This window comes from Vicia villosa, linkage group LG2 (assembly GCF_029867415.1).
Source record: "Vicia villosa cultivar HV-30 ecotype Madison, WI linkage group LG2, Vvil1.0, whole genome shotgun sequence".
Classification (NCBI taxonomy): Eukaryota; Viridiplantae; Streptophyta; class Magnoliopsida; order Fabales; family Fabaceae; genus Vicia; species Vicia villosa.
Genome location: NC_081181.1, coordinates 226,371,539 through 226,385,484, shown reverse-complemented (window position 1 = coordinate 226,385,484; position 13,946 = coordinate 226,371,539). Strand labels below are relative to the sequence as shown.

The window sequence follows — 13,946 nt, the reverse complement described above, 5'->3', positions numbered from 1 at the left end:
ATCTGCATCATTTGCATCTCTAACAAATTGCATAGCTTGTGTTTGTTACTTGTGACTCAGCAGGATTTAATCAGGAAATCACTCATCAGTACAAGTAACAATCAATTAGGGCTTTGTTATCCCTTCATTTCAAGTGAATTATCTTCATCAACAATAAACATTTGGTCCTCAGAGATTCATTTCAACAAACTCAACAGCTTTGAATCGACTGAATTAGGGTTTTGACTGAAGACAGCATGCTCTTGACTTTTGCTCAGAATTTGACCTAATGACTTGGGACATGACCTCAAAACCCCAAGTACATCATTTTGACCTAATCCATTGGCTCAGAACATCTCCTATACAAAGATTGATCAGACAAATCCTCAGAATTAAAGTTTTGAACTATCAGGGACTGAAATCAGGGATCACATTTGGGAAACCCTAAAAATCCCCAGGAAGTCACTCAAAGGTTTCAATCATCTTCAAATAAAGTGCGCCATTTCCATTTGTGTGATTCAAGAGTTTTGATTGAAATCTATTTCAAGATTTTGGCCTATGGATTCGTCATGGTAAAGAAAATTGTTTCTTATGGATTATTTGAAAGTTGGTACAAGTTTGAAACAATTCATGGAAATTTCACCGAAATTGCAAGAAATATCTTTTAGTCCATTTGTTGAAAGATTATTTCAAGTATGGTTTTAAACCATAAATTCAAGAATTAAAAGTTCATTGGTGCAAGAACATTCTTCACATTACTTCAAGGATTTTTCCATTCAAGAAGTTCTAAATTTCAAATGCATTACAAGTGGACTTTATCCAAAATTCAAGAATTACAAAATTCCATTCATTTGCAAGAATACAAAGTTTCATTCATACAAAGTTGGAATTACAAGGAAAAGAAAAAATAAAACTTCAAATGCAATTCTTGAATTCTTCAAGTCTTCATTCTTCAAGATCAAATTTCTTCATGCTTTCATCAAGAATGCTCATGTCACATGAAAAAAAGAAACAAAAAGGGGTGAGATTAGCAAAAAAAAGTTCAATAAAATATTCAAAAGCCCAAAATGATTCAAGACAAAAAAAAGAGGGATCAAAGAGAGATTTTTCTTCCACTTGCATGATTCATATCATAAGAAATATCTTTGGATAATGACATAAGGAATATATTCTTATTCTTGCAATCATGAAGAATATTCTTATTCTTATTCTCATTCTTGAGATGACCATAACCTCCCAATCAAGTTTCTTAATTCCTTACAAATCCCTAAACTTTGCCTATAAATAGGAAGTTCTCCCTTTGCAACAAAGCACACCAAAGCTACTATACTACTAGCTTTCTCACTTCTCTCTTTTCATAATTTTCAAAGTTCCATAGTTTGAAAAAAGGTAAAGAAATAGTTCATACCTTGGTGGAAGGTTTCCACTTGAAGATCATCTTCAAGTCTCCTTAATATCCAAAGAGGTGTTATGGCATCACCTTCATCAAAAGCCTACAACAAAAAGCAAAGGTGTTAGGAGAATTGTTAGTGACAATTCAAAATTGTTACAATTAACAATTCTAAAATTGTTAGTAACCAAGTTACCATTCAAGGCTGTTAACAACTAGCAACAAGCATAAGGTTCAAAGATTCAGTAACAACAACAGTTGCAATAACTACATCATCGAAGGTTCTTGCTCACCTGCAATCAAAACACCGATGCTGCAAGCAATTCAGCATCACAACAAGAGATTCACAGCATAATTTCCAGAAACAGAATCGATACATACCTTCAACAATGATCCGGCGAAAATCTCCTCGCCGTAGGTAAGTCATCTACACTCTCGGTCTTAAAATTATTGTTGCTGTGAACTTTAGCTTTCCTGTAAACATAAAAATCACCAGAAAATCAACTTCAACATTTCAACAGATTCATCATAAAAATCGCACAGAACCATGTGTAATTTTTTCTTAGCTTTAGGTTCGTATGTTTGATTGAGTCTGAATACGAATAATCGTGGTAGTAAGTTTGGGGTTTAACCGAATAATTCATGTTCCTACTACGATTAAGAGCTGAGTTAAAAAGAAACATACCTGGACTTTTGTTCTCTTCCATGGCCGCCGTGAGCTCCTCCACACCTTCATAACTTCCACCATCGTTCTAGTTTGTTGAGAGACCACGAGAGGAAGAGAGAACCGCGACGGTAAGGACGGTTGAGATAGAACCGCGAGAGTGAGCTTAAGTTACTGTCTTCTACCGAGAGAACCCGCGAGAGAGAAAGATTGCTTGGTTGTTGTTGTTCATCTCGCGAGCAAAACGAAAGAGAGAGAGAGTGATCATGAGAGAGGCCAAGAGCAAGAAGGGGGTCGTTTCGTTGTTGTTGATCGTTGCGAGAGGGGAGAAAGTTTGTCCTCCTAATTTTGTTTTCTTTCAGAAACGTGAGGGAGAGGAGATAGAGGCGTTGCCTCTTTTGCTGTTTAGGGTTTCATAAAACCCAGCCTTGGTTTACTAGTAGCATGGGCGGATCTGGGTCACACTGACCCGACCCGGTCCGGCCCAGCTTCTTTTTTTTTTAATTTATTTTCAGTTCTATATCACTTTGGGCCTGCACCCGCAATCCAGATTCCACAGCTCTGGCCCAAACATTAGTTTTTTACTATTTTCTTTTAGTTTTCTTTGAGAAAATTGTTCATAAAAAAAGACTTAATGTTTTAATTAGATATAGGATTTTAATTTCTTTTCTAATCCTTATTTTAGATACATATTTTTATTTATGTTTCTAATTATTTTCTTCTTCTCATAAAAAACAACAAAAAAATATATTAGATGCATATTTTAGTTTATGTTTTCTAATTATTTTCTCTTTTCATAAAAAAATCACAAAAATATCTTGTTTTAGAATTAATTTTCTTTTGAATTTAATATTTTCATGTTATCTTGTGTAGTTAATCATTTAAATTTCTATTTGATTATTATTGCACATCACTTGAATTTTCTCACTTCATCCAAGACTTCGAGATTATTTCTCTGTTGTCTTTTGGATTTGTCTGTTTTGTTTGGTCTTCCATTTGCTGCAGCAGTCCCTAAACAATTACTGGATGATCAAAGAATGTTGTAAGCTGTGAACTTATCTGACGTTCTTTTCTGCTGGTGTGGATGCCTAACATCTGAAGATCAAGGTAACACCTCAAACTCAGAAAATCTGATTTCTCATTCTTCGAGGTAAGCCTAAAACTCAATCAACTGTTTTCACAACAGTAATCAATTCACTTTCAAATCATCCATTGTTTTTCAAAACAGTGGGGCCTCTCGAATATTAGAGAGTATAAGACCCACTCTTTTTTTCCTTTTACAGTTTTTCTTTGTACAGAAAACTTTTTCAAAACAATACTTTTCAAACTGTTTTTAAAACAATAAATCTCACATCTTTTTTTTCCAGAACCATCCACCCTGTTTTATGAAAATAAAACAGGGGCCTCTCGAATATTAGAGAGTGTAAGTCCCATTTCTTTTCTTTTTGTACAGTTTTTCTTCAAACAGAATAAACTTTTCAAACAAATCTTCAAGCAGTTTTTCAAAAGCGAAACCTCGCGTCTGTAAATAAAAACAATCAACCATGTTTTGTAAATAAAACACGGGCCTCCACGTAGGTATAAGTCCCAAGCCCTTTTGTACATACCCATTCCTGTACATGAAATTAGGTATTTCATTGTACACACACCGTTTTGTACATATCTCAATCAATTTGATTTTTAACTTTGAATAACAAACCAAAAATGAAGGTTTCTTTAAATCTTCCCAAAAATACCATGGGCCTCCATGTAGGTATAAGTCCCAAGCCCTTGTAAAAACCTGTTTACATAGCTTTGAATAAACTCAAGTGGACCTCTCCCCGAGTGTGAGTCCCGAGCCCCGTGTATACAAATGGATCATGCTTACAGGTATATTTCCTTCATAAACTCCATTATATACACACACTTTGTCATATATATAATTGTTCATATTTGTTCATATTTGTTCATACTTGTTCATGTTTGTTCATATGTGTGATATGTGTGCTTGTTCAACTTAGTACAACACTAGGTTCCCCATAGCCTCCTATTGGGCTTCGTGCAAAGAATCTCCACTAGTTTAGGTTAGGACATAGAGTATGGTTTCCCGGTGAAATCGCTCTAAGAGCTCAGACCAACTATACCATGCCTCCCCTTGGGCTTTGTACAAACGAGTGACCCTCCCATAGCCTCCTCTTGGGCTTACAATGCAAGGACCCTGGATTGTCCCTCCCATAGCCTCCTCTTGGGCTTACAATGCAAGGACCCTCGGATAGCCTCCTCTTGGGCTTCGTACAAGGACCCACGGGCTTCTTATAAGCATCCCCAATATCCAAATCAAAAAACCCTAGGAGATTAGACATTTATCATCTCTATGATAGGAGTATCTCTTCTATATCATCACAAACAATCAATCAATCAAACTTTTTTGCCACAAGGCTGGCTAATCAATCAAACTTCTTTTTGCCACAAGGCTGGCTAATCAATCAAACCGTTTTGCCACCGTACTGGCTGATTAATCAAAGTTTTTGTCACAAGGCTGACTTCATTGAAACTTTTGCCACGAGGCTGGCTGATTAATCAAAACTTTTTGTCACAAGGCTGACTTCATTGAAAGTTTTTGCCACAAGGCTGGTTAAACAAACAAAAATATCTTTATCATTCTAAGCACCCTAAGTGGCATGGCCCCGGGCTTATAATGAAAAGATTTTCAAACAAAAATCAAACAGATGTATGTGATGATATAGATTAGATACATCGAACATTTAGATGACATTTGTCTCTTATCCTTTGCTTCCACTAGCATAAGTGGGAACTACGATTGCTCTGACTTTCTCAACATCCCTTTGAGAATACGTAGGCACAAGGTCGATCCTTGGCGAGCAAAACAAAACTTCTCCCTCAAACCATTCAAACCTTAGCACCCGTAGACCCCGAGCTACAGATGCTCTGATTCCTTCTAAGGGATATGTATGCAGAGGATCGCGATGATCTTTGCGAGCATAATCAAACAAACACCTTAGGTCCCACCTATTTCACAAGAACCTCCACCCTAACAAAGGAATGAATAAAGCAAAGAAACCTATAGAGTACTATAGATACGTTGGGTGCTAATACCTTCCCTTCGTATAACCAACCCTCTTACCCAAGATCTCCCCCCACTTTTAGGTTATTGCAACTTTTTTCCTTTTCCTCTTTTGGAAACAATAAAAAGTTTGGTCCGTACAAAAGAAAAATCATTTTTTGAGCACTCGAGCCCAAAGAAGGCATCAGGTGTCTCATCCCGAAAAAAGACAAACGATTTTTCCCCGCGACAATGCCGATGGCTGAATGAAGCGATGAATTGTACCAGAACTCAACAAGGTGAAGAAAGCTGAACCACTTTCGTGGTTGATCACTCGTAAAACAACGTAGGTAAGTCTCTAAGCTTCTATTGACCACTTCTGTTTGTCCATCGGTTTCCGGGTGGTAAGCAGTACTATGTTTCAGGATTGTTCCTTGTAAACGAAATAGTTCCTTCCAAAAAGCACTGAGGAACAGAGGGTCACGATCCGAAATGATTGTTTTTGGAAAACCGTGGAGCCTACAGATCTCCGAACAGAACCTGGATGCGAGATCTTTAGCAGTGAAATGGGTAGGCAACGCAATAAAGTGAACAAACTTGGACAGTCGATCACAAATGACCCAGATGGTCGTGTGACCAAAAGAAGACGGTAAGTGGGTTATAAAATCCATAGTTATGTCTTCCCACACTTGTTCTGGAACTGGAAGTGTTTGTAGTAAGCCTTGTTTTTTTTTTGGTAGGTACTTGTTCTTCTGGCAAATGGAACAACTCTGAACATACATTTTAACATCCTTGTGCATACCAGGCCAATTGAATGATGATGCAATTCGAGAAAGAGTTGGTTTGAACCCTGAATGTCCGGCGACTAGAGTGGCGTGGAATTCTTGCAGGATTGCTTCCTTGATGTCTGGAATCTGTGGTAAGTAGATTTTATCTTTGTAGAATAGGATGTTGTTCTTAAAGCTGAATAGTGCTTGCATACTCGGATCTGAGTTGTATTTGGCTAATAGGTCGATACCATGTTTCTCTTTGATGTAGTGCTGTTGAAGTTGTTCGAGTAACAAGGGCATAGGGGACGAGATGGAGAAAAACAAGGCTTCGTCTTCTGTGTGTTTGCGGCTGAGGGCATCGGCAACCTGATTGTGCTTGCCAGGTTTGTAGAAAATATCAAAACTGAAACCTTGTAATTTTGAAGCCCACTTTTGTTGTTCTGGAGTTTGTATTGTCTGGACCAATAAATTTTTCAAACTCTTTTGGTCAGTGAATATATGAAAATGTCGGCCGATTAAGTACTGACGCCATTTTTTAACAGCTTCCGTAATTGCATACATCTCCCGGACATAAACTGAAGAAGCTTGCATTCTGTTACACATTTTCTTACTGAAGAACGCCAAGGGATGGTTGTCTTGAGAAAGGACTGCTCCGATAGCCACTGCTGAAGCATCAGTTTCCAGAATGAAGGTCTTTGAGAAATCAGGAAGGGCGAGCACGGGAGTTTCAGTCATTTTTTTCTTTAATGTTGTAAAATCTGTATCTGCTGTTGTACTCCATGTAAATTTAGTGAAACGTAACAAATCGGTGAGTGGAGCGGCGTGAGAGGCGTAGTGACGAACAAATCGTCTATAAAAGCCGGTGAGGCCTAAAAAACCCCTGAGTGTCGTGAGAGAACGTGGCCTTGGCCAGTCCAAAACTGCTTGAATTTTCGATGGATCTGGGGTTACACCGTTAGCTGAGATAATATGACCTAAATAATCAACCTTTGAAACAGCAAACACACATTTTGACAGTTTAGCAAAAAATTGATTAGTAGAAAGTAAAGTTAAAATCAATGTCAAATGATGAACATGATCAGCTAGGCATGAACTGTAAATTAGAATGTCGTCGAAAAAAACTAAAACAAACCGACGTAGGTAGGGGCGCAGTAGATCATTCATCGCCGCTTGAAAGGAACTAGGAGCATTAGTCAGCCCAAAGGGCATTACCAAAAACTCATAGTGCCCATCAAAGGTTCTAAATGCTGTCTTGTGTGTGTCTTCTGGTGTTACTCTAATTTGGTGATAGCCTGACCTGAGGTCAATCTTTGTAAACAAAGAAGCAGAACCTAACTCATCAAAGAGTTCATCGATGGTTGGTATGGGAAAACGGTCACGGATAGTTATGGCATTTAGGGCACGGTAATCGACGCAGAACCTCCATGTTCCATCTTTTTTTCTTACGAGTAAGACAGGGGAAGAGTATGGGCTATTGCTGGGTTTAATGATGCCGTCTCGTAACATGTCTGATATAATTGCGGTCATGGCTTCTTTTTGTGAGTGGGGATATCGGTATGGTTTTACATTAACTGGGGTGGAATTTGGTTTGAGTGGTATGTGGTGGTCGTGCATTCTGGAAGGGGGTAGGCCTTTGGGTGTTTGAAAAATGGTTGAATGGTTTTCTAGGACAGTTTGGATTTCACGAGGTAGAGTAGGTTGAGGGAAGTCAAGTGCAGAAGTGAGATTGGCAGTGAAATCGGGGTTGGAAGGGGAAACATTGTTAGGATGGTATAGTAAAAGGTGTATGGAAGCAATAGAGTCTGTATGGAGCAAGTGGCAGAATTGTTGGTAGGATGAGTGGGATGGGGTCGTTTTAGGTTCACCAGTAATGGTGACTTCCTTCTGGTTATATGTAAAAGAGATCTTAGGAATGGAAAAGTCAGCAAGGAGCGGCCCAAGAGTTCGCAGCCATTGCATACCCAAAACAACATCAGCGCCTTCTATAGGTAGTAAGTAGAAGGGGATAAAAAATAAATGTTGTTGCAAAGTAATAGGCACTTCAGGGCATATACCCGAACAATTAAGTTGAGAACCATTACCCACCATGACCGAAAAGTTAGGAATAGGTTTTGTAGGAATTTTGAGATGTTGAGCAATGCGTGGTTGAAGGATGTTATGGGTGCTCCCCGTATCAATGAGGACAGTGACACTTAACCCATCCAAAATGCCTTTAAATTTCAAAGTCTTTGGGGAAAGTTGACCACTAATGGCTTGTGGGGAGAGCTGGAAGTATGTTTCTTCAGAATGGCTAACATCATCAACTGTTTCGGAACCTTCGTTGTCGTTCTCATTGTTACTAGGGCTGTCCTCGTCAATCATTAGTAAGAGGAATTTTCCAGCAGCACAGCGATGGCCCGGAATAAACTTCTCATCGCAATTAAAACAAAGTCCTTTAGCTCTACGCTCTTCGCGTTGTGCCGCTGTTATTCTGCGAATTGGGAAGTGATTTGTCGAATTGCTTCCATTTGTACTAGTTGGTGTAGAAGGGACAGGGGGGTTGAGAGGGTTGGTGGTGTTAGGTTTTGGAATTGTTGGTGAGGGTGGGTGGGGAAATGAACCGCTGGGAGGATGTTTAATGAATTTTGTTTTTGAATCTTTGAGTTTGGCTTCTATTAGCTTTGCAAGCCCCACTGCCTGGGAAATGGAATATGGTTGATGTATTGCAATTTCATTCCTAATTTCTGGAATCAGCCCGGATATAAAACAATTCAGCATAGCTTCGGGTGGTAGTCCAATCACCCTGTTACCAATTCTTTCAAAGTTGGTTTGATATTCTGCCACCGAACCATGTTGCCGTAATTTAAAGAGTTGGGCCTGATGATTCTCGTAGGTCGATGGCCCAAAACGCAATTCGAGAGCTCTTGCGAAACTGGTCCAATCTGTTAACTGTTAGTTTTGGAACATGTATTTGTACCAGCCGAGGGCGTTTCCGCGCATATAGAAAGCAGCCATGGGTAGTCTATTTTCAATAGGAATGTTATAAAACCCAAAAAACTGTTCTGATTGGAACAGCCATTCCAAAGCATTAGAACCGTCAAACACGCTGAGTTCAATTTTAGGATGTCTAGCGGAATGTTGGGGTTGAGTAGGTTGTTGCAAAAATGGGGAAAAAAGGTGTGATTGTTGGGTTGGTTGGTTAGGTTGGTTAAGAAAAGGTGAGGTTTGATAGGTTGAAAAAGGAGGGCGTAAGGGTTGGACCGTGGGTTGTGTTTGGGGAAATGAGAGAGATGGCGGTGATGGTGGTGTGGAGAGTTGGTGGTTTGATGAACTGCCGTGATAAAGTGGTTGGCTAACAGGTAGTGGTACATGTAAGAGAGGAAAAGAGGTACTAATAACAACATTTTCAGAGCTGGCTGGTGTTAAAATGCTATTAGAAATACCTGTTGCTGTAGATCTAGGCGGCTGTGCAGCGGATGTAGGCGGCTGTGCAGCGGATGTCATAGTGGCAAAAAGTTGACTCACTTGCTGAGTCATGAGGGAGCTGAGTTCGGCAAAACTCGCTATCAGACGAGATTCAAGATTGTTGTCCATCTGATCCAGCTGCTCCGTAATGGACTGGTTGTTTGATTCCATGGTTGATTCAAGAAATTTGTTGGAGAGGATGAGGTCATCCAAACGGAGGTTTGTGTGTTGGATAGACTCCTCAAGGTCTTTGGGGGTTGGGTTAGAGGGTTTAGGAGGCATTGAGGAAAGGGATGAAAGCACCAATGATAAGGTTAGAATTCTGCAGCTAAACCTATTAGGGTTTCACCATTGAACACACACAAGGAAAAGTAACGTAAAAACAAGAAAGAGAAATAAAAGTCTGATTTCATATATCTTTTCATAAGCCACTCTTACAATATAAATACTAGGGTTAGAAGAAGACTAGACTAATGGGCCTAAGCCACTTGGAGGAATATAAAACTTAATGGGCCTAAGCCACTTGAAGAATAAAACTTAATTTAACTAACTAATGAATGTAGTCTTTTAGCCATGCTGACTTCCTCATGATTCGTTTGGGCCTAACACACTACTACGGAAAACTCATTTAACAACGGTTGGAAAGTACATATAATCCCACGGGTCCAGACGTTGTTATGTAGAGTATTATCGTAAATGTGTTACTTTCAATCACGGTCTTGGAACGGTTAGTTAAACAAACCGTTGTGATAGAACTAATGGTCCCATGTTCGGTTCTCAACAGCGATATTTTGGAACATAAATTATAATTCACCACGGTTACATTAGATAATCGTTGTGGTAAGTAGCCAAAGTTTATTATATACTACGTAGATTGCTTGCTTTTCCATACACCTCATTATAAAAATACAACCACTCAAATTAATGAAGAAGTATATAATCTGAAAATTAAACTATTCTTGAAAACCAACATAAACAAACCATTGTTTTCCGAATTGCATGCCTCTCATCATTCATTTTCTGCTCTTTAACACATAAAATGTGGTTCAATAGTATGATTCCTTCATTGCATTGATTCCTTCGATTCTAGTTTAATTTGAACAACATCTATTTATTAGCTGAGTCTAAGTCATTGTCGTTGCTTATCATCGTGATTATTATGATAACTTACCATCATAACAATCACGATGGTAAGTGACAATAATGAGGTAGACTTAGCCAATAATTAGATTTTATTCAAATTACACTATAAGAAAAGATATCGATGTAATGAAGGAATCAGGTCATTGAATCACATTCTAGATGCTAAAGAGCGTGAACTGAATGATGAGATGCAAGCAATCCGGAAAACATTGATTTATATAAGTTGATTTTTAAATAGAACTTAATTTTCATATTATAAGTTTCTATGTCAATTTAAATAGATGTATTTTCAATGAAAGGTTAGTGAAACAAACAATCTCCATAGAATATAATAAACTCAAAGAGCATCATATAACAGAACCAAATATTATAAACTTTTGAGCAATGAAAAAGATATATTATAAATTTCCAGGACGCACCTTTTATTGAAACTAATCGTGGAATAGGAATCAATTTTGAAGTTCATCTAGTTTGTGAGGCAATGAAAAAGAAATATAAGGAGGAAGAAGCTTACACAACAACCTCATACTTCTTATATTTCTTCTCATTGTATCTCAAACTATATATATGAAGTTTGTTTCTGTTGTTTCTTCAATAACCATGAAAAATATCCTGTTTGTGAAGTCATGATCAAAAATACAAGGTGGATGAAGTTTCCATCATAGCTTCATGCTTCTTGTACTTTTTTTCATAGCTACACAAACAATATGTACCATAGCCAAAATATGGTCTTTGTTAAGGTAGTGAAGACAAATCTAAAAAAAATAGAACAATTAATCAACAAAAACAACATGCAACAAACGAGATAATGGCTAGTGGTGAAGATGTAAGAAGAAGAATACCTTAATGTATGAAACATAAGATTCACGGTGAATGACGAAGAAGAAGAGAACAAATGGGCGCTAGGGTTCCATTGTGAAGGAAACGGTACTACTGTCAATAAGTGAGAGTTAATTCGCTTACATAAATATATCTCAACAGTAGAATATACCAACCGTAGTCATATCCCTTTAAGTTTTTTAAGTAAAAAAGAAAAAATGTGCCTTAACATTAAAGGTGTGTTTGGTTCGGGATAGATGGAGGGGAGGGGAGAGAATATTTTTAATTAAATGCGTTTGGTTCATATTTTATGAGAGGAGGGAATGAGATGGGAGCAAAACCCCTCCAAAACACACTTTTTGCGTTCCCAAATTGAGGAGATTTGGAGAGGAGGGGAAGGGAGGAAATCTGAACTATGATATTTAAAAAATTATTATAATTACTATAATATCCTCGGTTTTATTTTAATATTTCAAAATTATTCATTTTCTTTTGTACTACTGATTCTCTTTTTTACTATGTTACTTTCACCAATTTATTATAATTGTTCTCCACCTTTAAATTAATTTTTTTGTTTTTTATTATTTAATCTAAATTATATAATATTTAATAATAAAAATATTCTGATATTTAATATAAGTTATATAAATTATATATAAAATATATAATATTTTTTTTTATGTTTCTATTATTTAATTATAAGTTATTTTATGTATTTATTTTATTAGATGGTTCATCACAATTTAAAAATTGTTATGAACACATAGTTTAATTCTTGTGAGAGAACTATATTATTAATGAAGTGTATTTGATTTTTTACATAATAAATTGTAATTTTTTTTAATCACTCAACAATGTAATGTTTTTGTTTAATTATTTATGCATGTCTTATTACCAAAAAATATTTGTGAATTTTTCAATTTTTGAATATCTTATAATTCATATAAGATTATAAGGATAAAAATGTAATTTGTTAATAAAATTCTTCTCCTCCCCTTGTGAACTAAACATATTTTTCATTAAAATTTCTCCATTCCCCTCTCCTCCTCTCTTTTGAACCAAACATATATATATATATATATATATATATATATATATATATATATATATATATATATATATATATATATATATATATATATATATATATATATATATATATATATATATATATATATATAATTAAAAAAATTCCCTCACTTCTCCTCCCCTTCCCTTCCCTTCCTTTCCCTTCATTAAAATCTCTCCCCTCCCCTCCCCTCTCCTCACCCTCATTTGAACCAAACAGACCCTAAAGAAATAATATATATGATGACGTTGAGGTTCGAACCCATGAAGCCTTGATGGTTTTACCACGGTTGGCTGCTCGACTGCTGTTATATACAAATAGTTTTTAATCAAAAAACATAAATAATATGGAAGCGCCTTATTTTAAGGATGTCACCACGGTATAGTGAAGAACTGTGGTTACCATGGCGTTATTGTTAACGCGTTTTATAGTAGTGTATCAAATATGTGTTTTAACAAATTTAAGTTGGGTTTGCTAATAATTCAAGTTAATGATTGATTGGATAACATCAAAAGGATCTCACATATTTGCTAATGATTTCCCTCTCAAACTTTCTATAATCATTATGGGAAATTGTTGATTGATGGTTCAATTAAGTTTGAAGTTTTAATTTTTAAATATGATAGTTTAGAATATTGTGAAGTGACTTAAAAATGTTATATCGATGAGATTAGAATGTTTTTTCGATTTAATTTAATTAGTTTGTTATGACAGTTAATTCTAAGAATGTTCATGGTATAGTTTACTAAAAAAATTGAACTTAATTAAACTGAACCGAACAAAACCATAGTAAAAATGCACTCGAACAGAACCGTTTCAATTTACTCAGAACTAAATGAATCATAGTATAATGAAAATTGTCATCTCGGTTGAAAAAAAATAGTTATTTTAATCTCTTAACTATTTAGAAACGTGTATGTTTGAAAGATGGTGAGAAAGGTATGGGCTAATAGAGTTCCAAACATCATTGCAAATTTGTTTTTTCAGGCGAACTGGAACAACTGGATCGACATTAATTTAGACAAAAGGATTCATGTAGAGGAGGATTGGAGAAATCTATGGGCAACCATATGCCATATGATTTGGAGTTGGAGAAATAAAGAATTGCATGTGGATAGCTATTGGAGACCTTTATATCCTCATGAGATTATTGACAAACGCGTGAAAGATTATAATGAAGCAATGCTAATAAATTAGAGGATTATGGAACGGGAGCAGGTTGAGGAGTTTGTTAAGTGGATGCCGCCAATGGTGTCTTTTATGAAAGTGAATGTAGATGGAGCGCATGATGCTTCTGGGATATCGGGTTGCGGCGGTATTATTTGAGATGAGTTTGGTGCTTGGCGTGGGGGCTTTTCTAGAGGCATAGGGCATTGCAACGCTTTGGTAGCTGAATTATGGAGTATTCTTATAGGATTACGTTTGGCTAAGGATCTCGATTATCGAAGAATTGAGGTTGAATCGGATTCTAAGATAGCGGTTGATATCATTGCTAGAAGAAGGAAATGGAAGCTCGAGCTGTCAGTTATGGTGATAAACATTCGGCAGATAATGGATCAATTTGATGTTGTTGACTTGTGACATGTCTTTGTCGCGGGGAAAAATCGTTGTCTTTTTTGGGATGA

General features: G+C 36.6%; 1 protein-coding gene across 1 annotated transcript; it reads right to left on the bottom strand.

The window, feature by feature from the left end:
• Positions 1-1,752: 1,752 nt before the first annotated feature.
• LOC131651501 (uncharacterized) lies at positions 1,753-9,572 on the bottom strand. Its single transcript, XM_058921161.1, has 3 exons — positions 8,803-9,572; positions 5,857-8,628; positions 1,753-1,843 (listed from the first exon to the last, which is right to left on the bottom strand). The coding sequence occupies exons 1-3, from the start codon at positions 9,570-9,572 to the stop codon at positions 1,753-1,755; spliced, it is 3,633 nt and encodes a 1,210-aa protein (XP_058777144.1).
• Between the last annotated feature and the right edge of the window lie 4,374 nt (positions 9,573-13,946).